General features: G+C 39.8%; 1 protein-coding gene across 3 annotated transcripts in view; it reads right to left on the bottom strand.

Annotated features, from left to right (window-relative positions):
• LOC130197326 (EGF-like repeat and discoidin I-like domain-containing protein 3) overlaps window positions 1-16448 on the bottom strand; it is a 110225-nt gene that overhangs the window by 61470 nt on the left and 32307 nt on the right. The window contains exons 2-3 of one of the 3 annotated variants that reach the window (XM_056419950.1): window positions 12110-12139; window positions 2196-2324 (exon numbers count right to left, since the gene is read on the bottom strand). In XM_056419950.1, coding sequence (XP_056275925.1) covers window positions 2196-2324; window positions 12110-12139 — 159 coding nt within the window. The remainder of the gene's footprint in view (window positions 1-2195; window positions 2325-12109; window positions 12140-16448) is intronic. The other 2 variants (XM_056419951.1, XM_056419952.1) reach the window with 2 other exon arrangements.

Genomic DNA, 16448 nt, shown 5'->3' with positions numbered 1-16448 from the left:
TAGGGTAATCCTTCAAAATGATTCAGTTCTGAATCAAACCTATACTGAATACTGTAGGATGATTAAAAGCTATGTTCCTTGAATGATTTAAAAAAATGATTCATCCATCCTGTTAACCAGAGGACTCTCTCATCTATTGATGAAGTCACAGTATTGACAGAGGCAGTACAAAGAAGATATGTAGAAGTTTGAACTGCTGGCAGAAGTAAAAATGAAAGAAAAAAATTATCCACCAACAGAACTGTGTGATATTCATGAAAATACATGACAATTGAAATGTTCTCATTCTTTTCCTTTTCAGTGAGCATGTCATCGATTAAAAGCCAACACTATACCATAACAAAGCCAGCTAAGCTGTCATTCTTAAAGGAACAATCATGAGTAAGCCTTTATCATTTAATTGCAGGAATTATACATACACTAAATGTGATTATTAACAAAATTCTCCCGTCTTTTCCCTCTCTCTCGAACACACCCACTCTCTTTAATTCAACTGCTGAACGTGAGGAAAATTGGCAGAAATGAATGTGTACTCAGCCCATACCGAATCAGTTTGAAACCTCGGCTTAATCGGAAACAATAACTGAATTATGACATGAATACGAGGCAATTGCTCACAATTCAGGCTGGAGACAAACACAATGACAGGCCGTTGATATAGCGACTCACTCCATTTGAGTCGATGTTTGGTAGGTTTTCATTAAAAATGGGTGAAAAAAAGATATGTGAACTAATAAATAATGAATGACACAGACTGTCTCAAAACAAAAGACCCCCCCCCCCCCTTATTCAGTTCACCACTAAACTGATGTCTTGTTTAACCTTGCTGTAAGTGTGGTGGCGTTACGAGACAGATATGAATGGTTTCTGCAAGCACAGGTTAACGTTCCGCAAGCACACGATTCAATACATCTGAGCGCTCTCTTTCTTTCTCTCTGTCTTTCTGCGTGTTTATCTCTCTTTCTCTTTCGACACGATCATGATCCATCTCACAACACAGGTTGCACCATGCTACATTAAATCCATTACTTAGAAAGCACACTAATGCAAGCTAATGCAATGCTCAGTGAAGCACAAACTCGGGCATGGCAGCCACAGGACTTGGCCTACACATCATCCTGTGAGAATTAAGAAAGATTTAGCACTTATACACAGAGAGCGATCTGCTGTTTCCAAATGCTGGTATCCATTAAAAATGGTTTTCAAGGAAGATATTATTGTCGCGGTTTGGATGCCGAACTCGCCCATGTTGGTTCCACGTGTTATATAACGACAATAAAATGAATTGATACATTCGCTAAGTTTCACTTCCAAACAAGCTGTTTTGGGAGTGATTTTATCATGAGGATGCCTTGACACTGCTGTGAAATGGTTCTCAAAACTGCTGCCAACAGTAAAAAGTGAAACAGGAGAGTTCAGAAAGAAGATCAACTCACTCTCACAGCTCCCTTTTGGCTGATCCTTGATGTTGCCGTGGACAGTTATCGAATCAAAAAGCTCAGTGGTTTGTTGTGGAGTTTCAGGAGAAGCCTGGAGAAAGCTTTGCGTCGATATAATCAATGCAAGTTGTTTATCTTTTTAAGAATCGGCTTGCACCGCAACATTTGCATTAGTGAATAAACCTGTTCCCGGTTTCAAGTCGTTCGATGCGTAAGAGTTCAGGAGGTCCGTTTGAAGATAGAGCACAAACCGTATGGGACTAGAGAACAATGCTCCTGTTCTAATGTAACGTCTTATCCCACGGGCAGCTCAAACCTTCTGATACTAACCTTTATTAAGAGCATGCTCGACAAAAGAAAGCCACATCAGCAATTCTTTTCTCCACCAAACCTACAATCATTTTGCTGAACTGGTCCGTTTCACAGCGATTAACTTCCCATCAGCTGCTTGACATTTATTCACTGCTCAAGGTCATTATTTGTCTAGGAAATAAAAACGTCAGCTCAAATGGACAGACGTTCCTTCATCGGTTGTGTAAAAGGAAACAGGTTTTCCAAAACTCTACAAGGCTTTTGATTAAATGTTTCCATTTTGCGAGAAGGGATGCGTAGATAACGATACCAGTATAGGGGCCGTACTGGCCGGTACTCAACTGTAAGTCCTTGTACTTGGTTTAAAACAAAATAGCTTGGGTTTACCCTTATTTGCGAGAGTGTTTTTTTGGAGTGGGCAAAGATAAAATGGGTACAACTTACTATGTTGGCAGTGAACTCCGCTGAAGCCCGGGGGACACTTGCAGACGTAACCAATGAACGTGTCCCCCCTGTAGGTCTCGCTGATCTCACACGTCCCTCGGTTATGGCAAGGGTTCGGATGGCAAGGTCCTGCACGCAAAAGAAGAGAACACTGGTAAAAAGTCTGCTTCGTGCCGACGTTAGAACGGTGGGTTCAGGCCGTGAGACACTGGTCATGAACTCCAGTTTGTTCTCATTTACTTTGAATACAAGTACACAATGTTCGAGGTCACTGATTCCCTCTGGACTATTCAATTCAAATCAGTTTATTTGTAGAGCCCATTTTCACAAATCACGAATTGGTCTCAGAGGGCTTTACAATCTGTACATATAGACATCCCTGACCTTTGACCTCACATCGGATCAGGAAAAACTCCCAAATAACCCTTCAGGGGGAAGAAAGGGAAGAACCCTTCAGGAGAGCAACAGGAGGAGGATCCCTCTCCAGGATGGACAGAACAATAGATGTCATGTGACCAGAAGGACAGATTTAGAGTTAAAACACATTCAATGAATATGACAGTGGATGAATAGTTCGTTCATTAGACTAGCATGCTTTTTTAAGAATAAATAAAATGAACATTGACTAATGACAAAAAACATTTCGACACAGCCTTACGAAGCCAGTGATGTAAACTAAACTATTGAAATCCAAAGTAGAGGCAACACTCTATCGTAACAGCGCTTCGTGGAGAGCACAGACAAGCTGCATGGTGGAGAACTACCATGCATAGGAAACACATAAAATAGTGAGTTATTTGTTTTCTTGGAGAGCAATATAACTTAAATTATGTTTGTTTGCACAATTGAGATATCGAATTGATACAACTTAAAAGCTTAGTTTTGATCTTTTTATACCCCAAAGTATGTGATCAATTGTCAATAGTGCATTATATTAAACTGAGCCAAACCGTATTTGCTTGAGTGACTGCATAGACCTTTTCTGCTCTGCTGGGGATGAGGCAAAGGCAAGCTGGATAATTAATAACTGACCTCTGGCCATTGGTGCTGCTATTTATTCTTCTTCTTCTATTTATTCTTGACACAGGGTGCAGAAAAGGGGCCAATAATCTAACACTGCATGGAGGTATCACACCAATCTGAGATTTTTTTGAGTAGATAATTGTGAATCAGTCTCAATAAACAATACAAAAAACAGTTTAAGATTGGTTACAGTGAAATGTATTCTCACTCTCAAGGCGCTCTGTTATTTAAGACATATGCTGAAACGGTGTTTATTGGCTGCTAACCAAGTATGTATAACTGAACTTTACAAAATGTATAGAAAAGAACAAATAGATAGCAACATGTTCATCCTCCGGGACACGGTAACTTTTCAATATCATCTGTCATTAAATGAGAAAGTTCATGAAGTAGCAACGAGTACAGAAAGAAGGTACTAGCACCTAATTCCTTTTCAAAAAGGTGTGCCCTTTAAGGATGGCTCGAATGATTTGGTTCTTGGATTATTAATCCGTGTGTATTTGCTCGTAGTTTTGTTGCTTACTTTGCTGAAGTGTAATCAATGCCTCCAATCACTCCGAGTCCTGGCCTAATTTGAGAAAGTTTCCACATGTTGCTGTTCCACAAGACCGATCACAACGTTTCAGCATTCCTACTGAAAATCAAAAGTGTGCGTATGTCGTCTCCTACACAAGAGTCATGAAGCTCAGTGCAGAAAATGCTATTATGTGCAAAACATTATTTTGCAAAGGAATTCATATATTTATATCCACTAAGCACATGTATTCTTGCTGTGTGCAGCAGCCCATTCATCACGACCATGATTTTCTCTTTAATATGTGGGCGGGGTGAACACGGGGTAGCAGCCGCTAGTGAACTCACACAAAAGAATTTCAATAAAAAAAATGAAAAGAAAAGTTCTTCTGGTAATGATAAATAACACAGTGGAGCACTTTTTGTTGAGTGAGTAAGCGCTTTATTCACATCCTTTTATCTCTTTGGGACAAATGGTAATAAGCACAGCTTTTAATTAAAGTTATTACATCTGAATGTATATGACAGAGCAATATATTACTTTATTGGCAGTGCCCACACCATGGTGTCATATTACTGCCATCTAAAATCTTTCTTAGACCAACCTGCAGAGTGGGGCCAAATGTAAATGACAAGGCCTTGAGGTGGAGTTATTGGTTTCATAACTTAAGGGCCTGCCAATAGCGGTCTCATCTTTTAAACATTGACTTGTACGACTGCCCCGAGTGCTGTCAAAACTTTTCTGGTTTGATATTGGATGGGAAAACTTTAGTAGGCTACCGTTGGATATTAATGAAAACCCGGCCAGAGTTCAGCACATGTTGAACATTAACATGCTGTTGTGAGAATAAAGTTTGGTGGTCTTTGTGATAACTTGTGGTCAGTTGGAAGCTTGTAAAAGTATGTCGACAGAATAATCAGAAGAAGAAAAACAAATGTGCTTCTGTGAGCCTTTATTCAAGCTGCCAGTCTTTTAATATAATTTCAATTTTAGTCTTTTTACAGTCGTGTCTTAGAGATTACAGGTAAACTGTGCTTTGACAGGTCTCCTATTTTATTTTTCAGTGATAAGCAACTAGAAGTCTCAAGGGTGAGACGATCATGCCCTCTTAAATCAATTTGACAAATGAGAAGCCATGAGCACAAAATGCGTCAAATAAACAGGTGCGGCTTTGGATTGTATACGATATCATCTGCTCAACCAACGAGAGCCCCAACCCAGAAAATGGATGACTGAAAAGGAGCTTAGTCAAGAAAATAAATAAATAAACACCACGAGCATGCTTGTTATTGTTCCCTCGTTGGGATTAGAAGGCCTCTGGATATGAATTACAAATGAGTTAATCCTATCAAAGTCATGCCATTTCAAAGCCAGGACCTGTATCAGTAATAATGAGTGTGGTGGCTAATCAGTTGAACAGGGAAACGTAGAATAGTTTTCAGAGAGACCCTGCTCTCAGAGGGAGAGGAGTGCCGACAGCCTCCTTAATGGAGAGCGCATAAAGCAGAACAAAAGCAAGGAAGAAGTTCGGCAAAGAAAAAGAGATGCAGTGAGATTGTGTTCCGTATGACATTTTTATAAAACGGGCAACAAAAGATTACAAAGTAATATTTCAACATCAATGTATTTCCTGATGATTGATGAGCTGGATGATCATTTCTTCAAACCAACAATACTCCAAGGTGGGAGCAACGCTGTATATGTGTACACCCTGTGTGTCGAAAACTAGAGAGCCTGATGGACTGCAACGATGTTATGAGTCAGGATCAAATGGCGAAGTTAGCTCACACACAAAATAAACAAGACAACTAATCAGCATATTATATGAAAAATGATTCTGCTGAGACAATTCAAACTAACCTTGGCAGGAGGAAAGCGCCAGGCCTAATTGCTTTTGCTATCATCAAGTCCTCAGTGGGTTAGGATTAGCAAAACCTATTTAAAACCTACTTAAAAATAAACAAAACACATATATATTTATACATATATATATATATACACTACCGTTCAAAAGTTTGGGGTCACTTAGAAATGTCTTTATTTTTCAAAGAAAAGCACTGTTTTTTCAATAAAGATAACATTAATCAAAAATACACTCTATACATTGTTAATGTGGTAAATGACTATTCTAGGTGGAAACGTCTGGTTTCTAATGAAATATCTCCAGAGGTGTATAGAGGCCCATTTCCATCAACTATCACTCCAGTGTTCTAATGGTACATTGTGTTTGCTAATCTCCTTAGAAGACTAATGTCTGATTAGAAAACCCTTGTGCAATTATGTTAGCACAGCTGAAAACAGTTATGCTGGTGATATAAGCTATACAACTGGCCTTCCTTTGAGCTTGAAGTTTGAAGAACAAAATTAATACTTCAAATATTAATCATTATTTCTAACCTTATCAATGTCTTGACTATATTTTCTATTCAATTTTCAACTCATTTGATAAATAAAAGTGAGTTTTCATGGAAGACACAAAATTGTCTAGATGACCCCAAACTTTTGAACGGTAGTGTATATATATATATATGTTATATGTGTATATAAATATGTGGCTGCTGGACTAAGTCTCCTTCTAACCCTTTGAGAAGTTGACATTTACAATTACTCTCCAGATACTTGGCTTTCCATTCGCATGTTTCTATTTTGAGTTCCTTAAATTCACTTACTTCACGAATGTCACTGCAAAAATAATAATGTTCCGTAATGTTTAAATAAATGTATAGCCATGATGGAAGTGAAAGGGATGAGAGGAGACAAAACTGGAGAGAAACCTTTATAAATAACAAGCATTTCTTCCATAAAAAACCCGGGAGGGGGCCATTGTGCGTCATCTAAGGCTGTCGAGAGACGCTCTCCCCACTCGGCGTGCAGGTTGTGTGATGCATGTCTGGAGGAAACACTGGCTCCTTTGTTGTGTGAATGTCAGCTGCTGCTCCGCTACATAAGCCAACGCTTGCTCGGTGATTGATGCGAGCAGTGTTCTGTCCGGCGCTCGCGCTGTGATTTCTTTTCTGGCTGCAAATAGAGTCCAATCAATCAGCTGTGAAAACCTGACCAATGGTTAAACACAGGAAAGCCTCCTTTGTTTCCTTGAAGATCAATCCCAAAGGCCGGATATGTTCAAGGTTAAAGCTGCACATGTGCTCCTACGTCTTAACTGACAGCTGTCAAAAAATATGAGCTTTCTTTTAAAATCTACGAGCAAACTAATTACAGTAGCCTTCCGATTATAAAATTAGCCATTTATAAATGATATAGTTTCAGCACTAAATTATGCAATGCACCATTGAAACTGATATTAAGACACACTTGATTTCATGGAAGGGATATAATTAACTATTCACTCGACATTTCTCCTGGAGCAACTCGGAAAAAAAAAGACAATATACATTAGTGTAGCTATTCAATATAATGCTGGGGAAAAGAAAGTGTTGCTCATGTTGTGTCTGTGTTGGTTAAGGTCACGAGGAGCATTACTGAATGCTCTTAACTAAAATGCAATATTCTTTTCTGGTTCTGCTAACTGTCCAGTCCTCAGTGGCGCATTCGCAAACTTTTTAGGCACAGTTGAACTACAGCAAACATGGCAACAAAGCAGGGGTCTTCGTGGTGAGTGCTAGTGTGTTGTGTGACAAAAAGTTACGGCTGGTGGTGAGCGGTGGCGTGCGCACGCGCGTGCTGGCTGCTGAGCGCGCTGCGCGGTAGCCGCTGCGCGTGCAGGCTGCATTTAGCATGCGCAGAGCCTGCTCGCTTCGCCCTCTTAATGTAATGTTAACTCGATACTAAAAACATCGTTTTTTAACTTTTTGCACTCCACGGGGTATTCGTTAGATGCATGCAACGCGTGAGGCAAGCAGATGTAGCGGACTAACATAACTAGCCTAAGCGCTGAAAGCGGGGGACGACTGCTGAAATTTGATTGGCCGAGGCGCAAGATGTCCAAAATCAAAGATGTTCCAGCTTCCGTCCACTTCTCACGTTTTCTCCGGCTCAGGTGGAAATCAACAGCAAAAAACAGGTGCGTCTCTGGTATTGTTCGGAGCAATTGGCAAATGGCGGGGGGAAGGGAGCGTGCGAGTTTGGACCACTGGTACTCAGAGAAACTCCTCCAAAATCACAACCACCACTCACTTGTGTGAAGCAATTTTCCTTAATTGATGTTTATCTGTCGTTGTACAATTTTTAAGCATACATTTAGCTCCTACATTGGTCTCACTCATTATTGATCACTTCACTTATTTGGATAGTAATTTCTAGGAACAACATTTTTAATTTAAACAATACATTTTTTTAAGTTTTATAAGTTTTATTTTTTTTTTCAAGAGTAATAAATAGTAAAATGTTGGTTATATTAAAAAAAAAATGTGTATGTATACATACTGTATGTGGTGTGCAGCATTATAGAAAAATTATATCAAAGAAAATTAAATTAAATAAACCTGTTTGTCTTTTTTTTTCTTGCCCTTGCCAAATAGATAAATAAAAGAATCGGATCGATACAGGAAGAATCGATAAGGCATCGTTAAAATCTTATCAATTCTCATCCCTACTCTTAACCCTCCTGTTACCTTCACATTTACTAACATATTTTACCCTCGGGGTCAATTTGACCCCAGCAATTAAAACCTCCAGAAAATTATTAGAATTAATATTGTTTCCCAAGTTTAAGTGGGTACTTTATGTTGTTTGTTGACTACCTAAATAGCCCTTTAAATATATATAAAAAGTTGATATTTCTTATATGTTTGACACAGTGAAAAACAGCCTGGGGTCAAATTGACCCTAAAGGTAACAGGAGGGTTTCAAAGGATTGAAAGCCACATCCTTCATTGAAAAACCTTTACTTTAAATCAGTAGATCATTGAATTGACATTCAATCAAAAATGAAGCTGAAAATGAAATCGTCCACTCAGAATTTCAGTTCCAACTCATCTGTCTGGCAGAGTACTGAGGTAACAAGCCGGTCCCTTGTTAACATTGAAGAAGATCTTAATAATTGAAAAAGCACAGACACACACTTTCTACCTGCATCAAGATATTGAAATGTACATCGAAGCTCTTCGGCTCTGAATGTGCACCCAGCCACATCGAAGAGAAATCTGACATGGCCTAATTGTGTCAAATCTATTTCTATTTTAACCCAGCCTTTTCCTCGATGACGGCTTCACTGGCTCACAGGCTCATGGTCACTGCACCCATCCTTCACCTCGACTGATGAAAGGTGGCACCGCACCACCAACATTACATCAGTGCACTCAGCATGAGCCGGCCTACGTTCGAGCTTTTAGTGCGTCCTTGGCCTCTTATTTTCGTGTGCCCTTGCCATAATCATTTGACAATGTCAGACAAATGCACTTAGAGTTGGACAAAGTAGGAATCAAGAAAAAACTAAATGGTTAGAAATATGTCAAATAAATATCCAAAAAGAGAGGTCACGCTGAAGATCACCATTGTTCTTGGAAGATGTGGAGGAAGGCAGAAATGGAGGGCTTCTTGTCAGAGACTAAATACCATGGAAATGTCAGAGCGTTTTTTCCTGACTTGTAAAAGTCTTCTTTTAAAAAAGGCATTTACCTCTTTGTAATATTTGCGAGCAGTTCCAAATTGTATTTGGCAAGAAAACTTAGCCATAACTTAATCCAATTAAGAAGACGCTCAGACAGAGGCCGGCTCCAACCCGTGCGATGGAGGACGACTGATCTGCATTCTGCAAAGCGACTGTTGGGAATCCACTTAACCTTTAAGCTTCTTGAGGTCTCAGTGACATGAGCAACCATGCTGCATTTATAGTATTTGTTCTGATGTTATTCGAGCCGCTTCTGCCTGCAATGTGCGTGGAAGCCGGAGCCGACCCCTCGCGGAGAGCTCTCAAAGAACTCCACCCGAACCACAGAGACACACTTTCTAAGCAAGATGAGGATCTCTCGCTCTTTCTTTTTGTCTTTAGTTTCATTTGAGAGCAAATGTCGATAACTTTACTGTATACGTGGTGTGCACACGGCCCGCTCATGTACTGGTGCTGAAAGCCACTGGAGAGCTTTGCGTATGTGATGATTTGAGTGGACGGATGTTAAAGAAGAACATCTTCATTATTGAGGGTATTTGTATATTAGTCTTTTGATGAATGGAAGTGTCCATTCAAATCACCTCCCGTTTAGAAAAAAGTACATTTTAATGAGCAGGTTATTTTGAGCTCACTGATGAGACTCATTAAAGAAATGACGCTTATTAAACCCAAGAATTTTTCAAGCTCAAATTTGATGAAATAGTTAAAATAATCAAAGTGGTAATAATTTCACCAAGTCATATGATGAATTAAAATTACAATCTCCCAATACACCAGAAAGCCCGATGAAGAAAGGTGGTAGATGATGCTCACTTAAATTATTATTGTCATTCAGTGTAATCATCTATTCAGATACAGCTATTTATTTGAGGGATACGTGTGTTTTTTTGCAGCAAAAAGGTTTTAATTGTCATTCAGATAATACCATTTGGGATTATTTTTAGTACAATATGAAGATTAAGAATCCGACCTTGAAGATAAAATACAAGCAATGCCAATGTTTTTTTTTATTCCAATGGGGGAGGAAGAAAATGAAATCCAATGTTCTAGAATGTTTTAGCACATTCTGCAGAATGTCTTTCAACCTCGAACCTCGAAGGTATTTTAATCGTAGCTTCAGATGCCATGTAGATAGTGGGCTAATGTTCATAGACGACTATAAAATAAAATAAAATCAGCGTGGAGAAAGACACAGATACAGAACTGAAGAAATACAGGACAAACCTGATTGGGATGTCCTCTGTACATGTGCACACATACGGGAGTGAATATGTGCGTTAGAGAGATGAGGGTTGTGAAATGGCAGCTGATATGCTAAATTCTTCAGACCCGTCATGATTAATTTGCTCCTCTACATCGCCCTGTCCTATATTCTCGCTACGTCCTGTTCCAGGTCAGTGGTCACAAGTCGCACCTAATTCGGTTCATTTTTAAATCTGCTTATTATTTTTTTTAAGCCGTTTGTCACATTCTTCTCCGCTATCTGAAATATGTACAGTACATACAAAAATACTCTTGTGTGTTTCTGTGTGACATGTATGCCACCAAACAACTGAATTTGAATTGTTGGGTCTACATTTATAGGCTGACATTTTTAAATGAGCATGTTTCAATGATTCAATATTTTTTGTTTGTGTGTTAATAAACTTTTCAATATTCATGTATTCATTTAATTGAAAGAGTTTATGTTTGGATCACATATCAAATATATATTCAGATGACATGTATGTGTGCACATGCACTTGAGTACATGCGTTTGCAATTCCTATTTTCTGACTAACCCATTAGGGTCAGACATTACATTTTGAAGTTTAGCATAGCAACAACAAACTGCTTTGATTTGTGTAGTATTAAGTCGTATTTAATTAAATCATTCTTAATTTAACCCATTTGATCTCAAATAAACCAGCATGTATTAATATTGATGAAAGAAAAGCAGACAAAGACAATTAGATGCTGAAGATGCACATAGAAGTCGGACGTTTGCATTCAGTTGCGGTCCTTCCCCACGATGTGAAAGGACATTTTAATCATATCACTGATGAAGATAAATCAGCTTCTTGTTTACAGGTGTTCTCTGTGGTCTTGCTTTTGTAATACAACTCTCACATTAGTTATTTTAATAATGAGTAGCAGTACTTCTGAATATCAAATATCGTCCTGAAGGAAGGCGTTTTTATGAAGTTTCTGTATTATAATTAACAGATATTTTCTTTAGTGCAACACAAAACACACTCAACATGCTCCTTATCGATTGGATTAATTCACTGTCGTGTACATTCGGACTGATGCTTATGGCGTGCATTTAAAGAGGCAAAGCATTATACTTTGGGTAAAAAACAGTAAGTTGTTGACATTCTGAAATTGCTGTATATTAACGCTGCTCTTGAGGTGATGTATTGTAAAGCTCACACACGCTCGGAGCCATTTTCCCCTTGAAATTACGCAAGAAGCTCAGGTATTCAGAAAAGCAATCAAGGTAAAGCCATTGTGGAATTGGAATTAGACTGTGAGCATCTGACAACAATCTTATAACGGTACCAGACAAAGACGAGCTATTTCGAAAGAGTCACACTATGAAAAGTGGTTTAAATAGGACTGTCGCATGAACTGAACCCCCGAATGACATAATCACGAGTGCTGCTGACCAGTCAAGATTGGTGAGCTGATTCAGGGATTAGTCGATGGTAATGAAGGGGGCTTGGTCAAGATTTAGAAAGGGAAAGAGCTCCCTCCCTCTCTTCCTCACACACACACACACACACACACACACAGGGGAATCACGTTACCAAGCATAACATTTCCCACCTGCTGAAGTTGGTTCCTCACCATCTGCTGCTGTTGAGACACAGAGGAGAAAAAGGGGGGAGGATGGGGAGAGAAAAATAAAATTAGCTTTATCACAACCGTGTCACGGTCTTCGGTGCTTCAGCTGCACGCAACGCTGCCGATTTAACTGTATTATTAATCGCACCGGGCACTACCATGTGTGCATTAACATCACACATGTAATCCAAGAGAGCATTCGGAACGTATCGCCACACACCTGCGACCTGTCGGGCAAAACATCCTGCCAGGAGGACTACCCCCCCCCCATAGCCCATCCCCCACTCATACACTTCTGCAACGCTATCCGTCCTGATCGGTGGCCTCTGACTAATATGTGTTCATCATTCTGGACCAGTGTGGGATTAGCCCCTGCGGCATTCTCACTCGTTTACTGCTTCCCTGGCTCCTAAAACCCAGTCAAGCTTCGTGGTTGAGATCGTGCCTGTCCGCCCTCATTACCATAACCCTCCATCTCCATCAACACTTCTGTGAAATTGCTCTGAAAATGCGCCTGATAGCTGTACGCAGCAGAAGACCGAGGGCGTCAGATGCACAGGATGACAAAATAACATTTGCTATTATTTTTTTTCGTGGATGATCAGAGATGCGTTACAGGATGAACCGATTCCCTTGGATCGGTTCGTTGGATGGACGGATGAATGGATGGATGAATAAACATGAATGTATTAGGATTGGGAGCTGTTCTCAGTCGCTAATGACACAGCCTACCAATGAGCATTCTAGCTTCATTAAAGTATGATTCAATGTCGTGTACATTTTTCAATTCGCAGTAACGCATACTAATTATGTATTAGCATATGGAGAGGGTTAAGGCCACATGGATCATGAGGCAGACAGAGACAGTTGTGGGATGCCAGCATTCCATGCAGCTGCAAATGCCTTCAAATCCATCTGAGAAAACTAATAAAGTCAACACTTAGGATCATAACGATGAGAAACAAGCAAAGAGTACATTTCTCTCCTCGCCAGAAACGAAACATCAGTGCTCCGTCAGTCTGCAATCCCTGTGGTGTCTTTGGTTGTGAAAATAAAATCACTTTACAAAGTGCTATCAAAGTTTGTTTTTATAGCGCCAATCTTATTTAATGTGGTACCTTATTTCTGGGGGGTCTGTATTCTGTCTATCTACTAAATGTCGAGCAAGATAAACTATTAAGAGACCTCTGGAACAAATTATTTCAAGGAAGAGAGCAGCCATGAATCTTTCCCCAGCAGCTGAAAACTGAGGAGAAAAAAAAAAAAAACCTGACTTAGACATGAACAGCAGCCTTCAACACTTGTATAACTGTGTGAGAAATCTCAAACCGAAGTCAGAAGGAGGCAACGCCTTCACAACCTCTCATCTGTTGACGCTCCCCTTTGCGTTTTTCCCACGCACGCGGGCCGATGTAATGTAACCAAGCACATTCCAGGCTTCACTTGGACCGGTTTTCTTTCTGCTATTTCCTCTCCTCTCCTCCCAGAGGGGTCAGGACACACACACGCAAGCCCACAGACACACACTGTAGTGTCCACGGACAATTACACACTCACACAGAAAAGGAAACACATGCCTCCGAGTGCAGACAACTATGCACACCCACACATAAATAAGCACGGTGAGAAAATACAGACGTATAAAAAAAGTTTTTATGTGTTGATGTGGTGGATCGTAATCGCGTATAAAAAAGGCGGGGCTGGCTTCGTGTATGTCGTCAGTTGTTGGTGTTCCTGAAGATGATTTTTTTTTTAAACAAGCGAATTGCAATACTTGACTTATTTCCGATATGCTTGTATCTATCGTCAGACTCGGGGGGATGCCGACAACGAGTACAAGCCTGCCACATATCTCTCATTGCTGCATCCCGTGCATAGCACCGCTCAAGGCCATTGTAATTGACAGAAGTACAAACAAGTCACTGTTTTTTTTTCCCTCCACCAGAATGATAAAACCTGTCTCTCGACTAATTGTTGTCTGACAAGAGAAGATGTACTTTCCATTTGATGAATAGATTAGAACAGGGGTCGGGAACCTATGGCTCGCGAGCCATATATGGCTCTTCCGGTGACGGCATATGGCTCCCAGACAATTTTGAGTTAAAAAAATATATATATCTCCGCCCGCCCCCCTGTAATTTTTTCAATCGCGCCAGATTACAGCAGAAGTAATTTACGGTCCCTTTTCTTAAAGACGTCTTCGTTCTTTTATTAAACTAAACGCCTGTTATTGATCATCTCTACACAGCAGCATGTCATTTCTCGGCTCGCCGTCTCAATGAAATATATTTAGAAATATTTGGCTTTTATGGCTCTCCCAGTCAAAAAGGTTCTTGACTCCTAGATTAGAAGATACGAAGAGTGTTTGCCTCTACTTAAGTAGTGAAACAGCACAATTGTAACATAACTAGTGAGCTGGTCATTCGTCACTTTCAGGATGTAGTACACACACTGCAGACAAAACTGGCTTAACCTCACGAACATGAGATGTTAAGGCAAATGAGCGGCATTAGCTTGCCTCGGTGTTCACTTGAGAGAACGTGTGTTTGCGGACGATGTGCTGTCCTCAATAAGCAGCAAAAGCAGAGATGATGTGACGATAGCATATAGGAGAACCGATTACGGAGGAAGTTGGGACGGGGGTTGGGTTAACAAGGTGTCATTCTGAAACATGTGAGCATGGTTAATGCCCCATCTTGTACCTGCTGTTCAGAGAATCAATAAAAGGCTTCACAGGCTGGTTTTGAACAATTACTTGTCTGTCTCATCCTGCTGTTTACACATCTCTGGTGGAAATACTTGCAAGGCCACCAGAACATAGCATACTACTAGGATAGTTGGAAAAACGTACTATTCTGGTTGTTCACTCAATAACAGGCGAAGAGAAGGAATATTGTGGCAACACGTGTCTTTCTTTGAGAAATGGAAATGTTCATATTCTCCTGCAAATAAAACATGTTTCCATTTCCTTCCAATAAAGATGGTCGTCAAAAACAAACCAGCATATTTCCCTCAGCAGAAGGGATATAAACAGATCCATAACGAATCTAGAAAGAATCATGATCTACCACTGGGGTGTGCTTACTTCATACTGTATCTCAAAACGTGCTGCGCAACAAACAGGAAGCGGTTCAGTTTAATGTCTATCATCAAAACGTGGTGAAAACCAAACCATACCTGCATAGTTGATCAGTAGATACCATCAAACTATGTTAATGTTCTCCATTATTCAGTATCAAAACTATTCAACCCAACAAATAGTGTATGTATTCAATGTACATGGGAATACCACAGACACATGTGCATGTGTTCTTGTGTTTTTCCTACAGTAGTTAACCTCATGTGCCAAGTGAAATAGCCATATTTAGAAAGAGAGACAGATATTTTTTATTATGACAATTTTTTTTAAACAAATTGATGCATCTTGAGACTTCACCAATACATTTGAAAAACATGGAGGGTTATGGAGATGGCTTATTTAAATGGCCCCTCCTCCTTCCCAGGAGAAGGTTCTCTCTGTCGGACATATTGGTTAAATCTGAATGACAGCCGGGAGGCAGTAATAACCATCCATAAACTAAATGGAAACCAGCCAGCCTGTCCAGCAGAGGGCTGCTGGGACCTCAAGGTGTTCAGTGGAGATAGAGTGGCCGGTGCACAGGAAGACATGTACAAAAAACACTACATAACACCCACATAGTACACACACACACACACACACACACGTAAAGAGGAGGATATATATGCAGATATAAAACACACATATATAGATGTAACATGACAGGTTTAGGTTGTGGGAAATGTGATCATGTAATATTTTCTTTCATTCATCGTTAGAAGCAGTTTTGATTTGTTTCTACTTTGTGCAGCAGTGACCTGATTACATGCACACACACACCACCCAATCACACAGTATAAATTACAAAAAAATCATTGACTAGTAAATCCAATAAACTGCTTTTCTTCCCCAATAGTGATGTTGGGTGTAATTTACTCTCCTTCTATACGTACACTACCGTTCAAAAGTTTGGGGTCATCCAGACAATTTTGTGTCTTCCATGAAAACTCACTTTTATTTATCAAATGAATTGAAAATTGAATAGAAAATGAAGTCAAGACATTGACAAGGTTAGAAATAATGATTAATATTTGAAGTATTAATTTTGTTCTTCAAACTTCAAGCTCAAAGGAAGGCCAGTTGTATAGCTTATATCACCAGCATAACTGTTTTCAGCTGTGCTAACATAATTGCACAAGGGTTTTCGAATCAGATATTAGTCTTCTAAGGCGATTAGCAAACACAATGTACCATTAGAACACT

The sequence above is a fragment of the Pseudoliparis swirei genome, chromosome 7 (assembly GCF_029220125.1).
Source record: "Pseudoliparis swirei isolate HS2019 ecotype Mariana Trench chromosome 7, NWPU_hadal_v1, whole genome shotgun sequence".
Taxonomy (NCBI): domain Eukaryota; kingdom Metazoa; phylum Chordata; class Actinopteri; order Perciformes; family Liparidae; genus Pseudoliparis; species Pseudoliparis swirei.
This window is presented reverse-complemented; position numbering and strand designations above follow the sequence as displayed.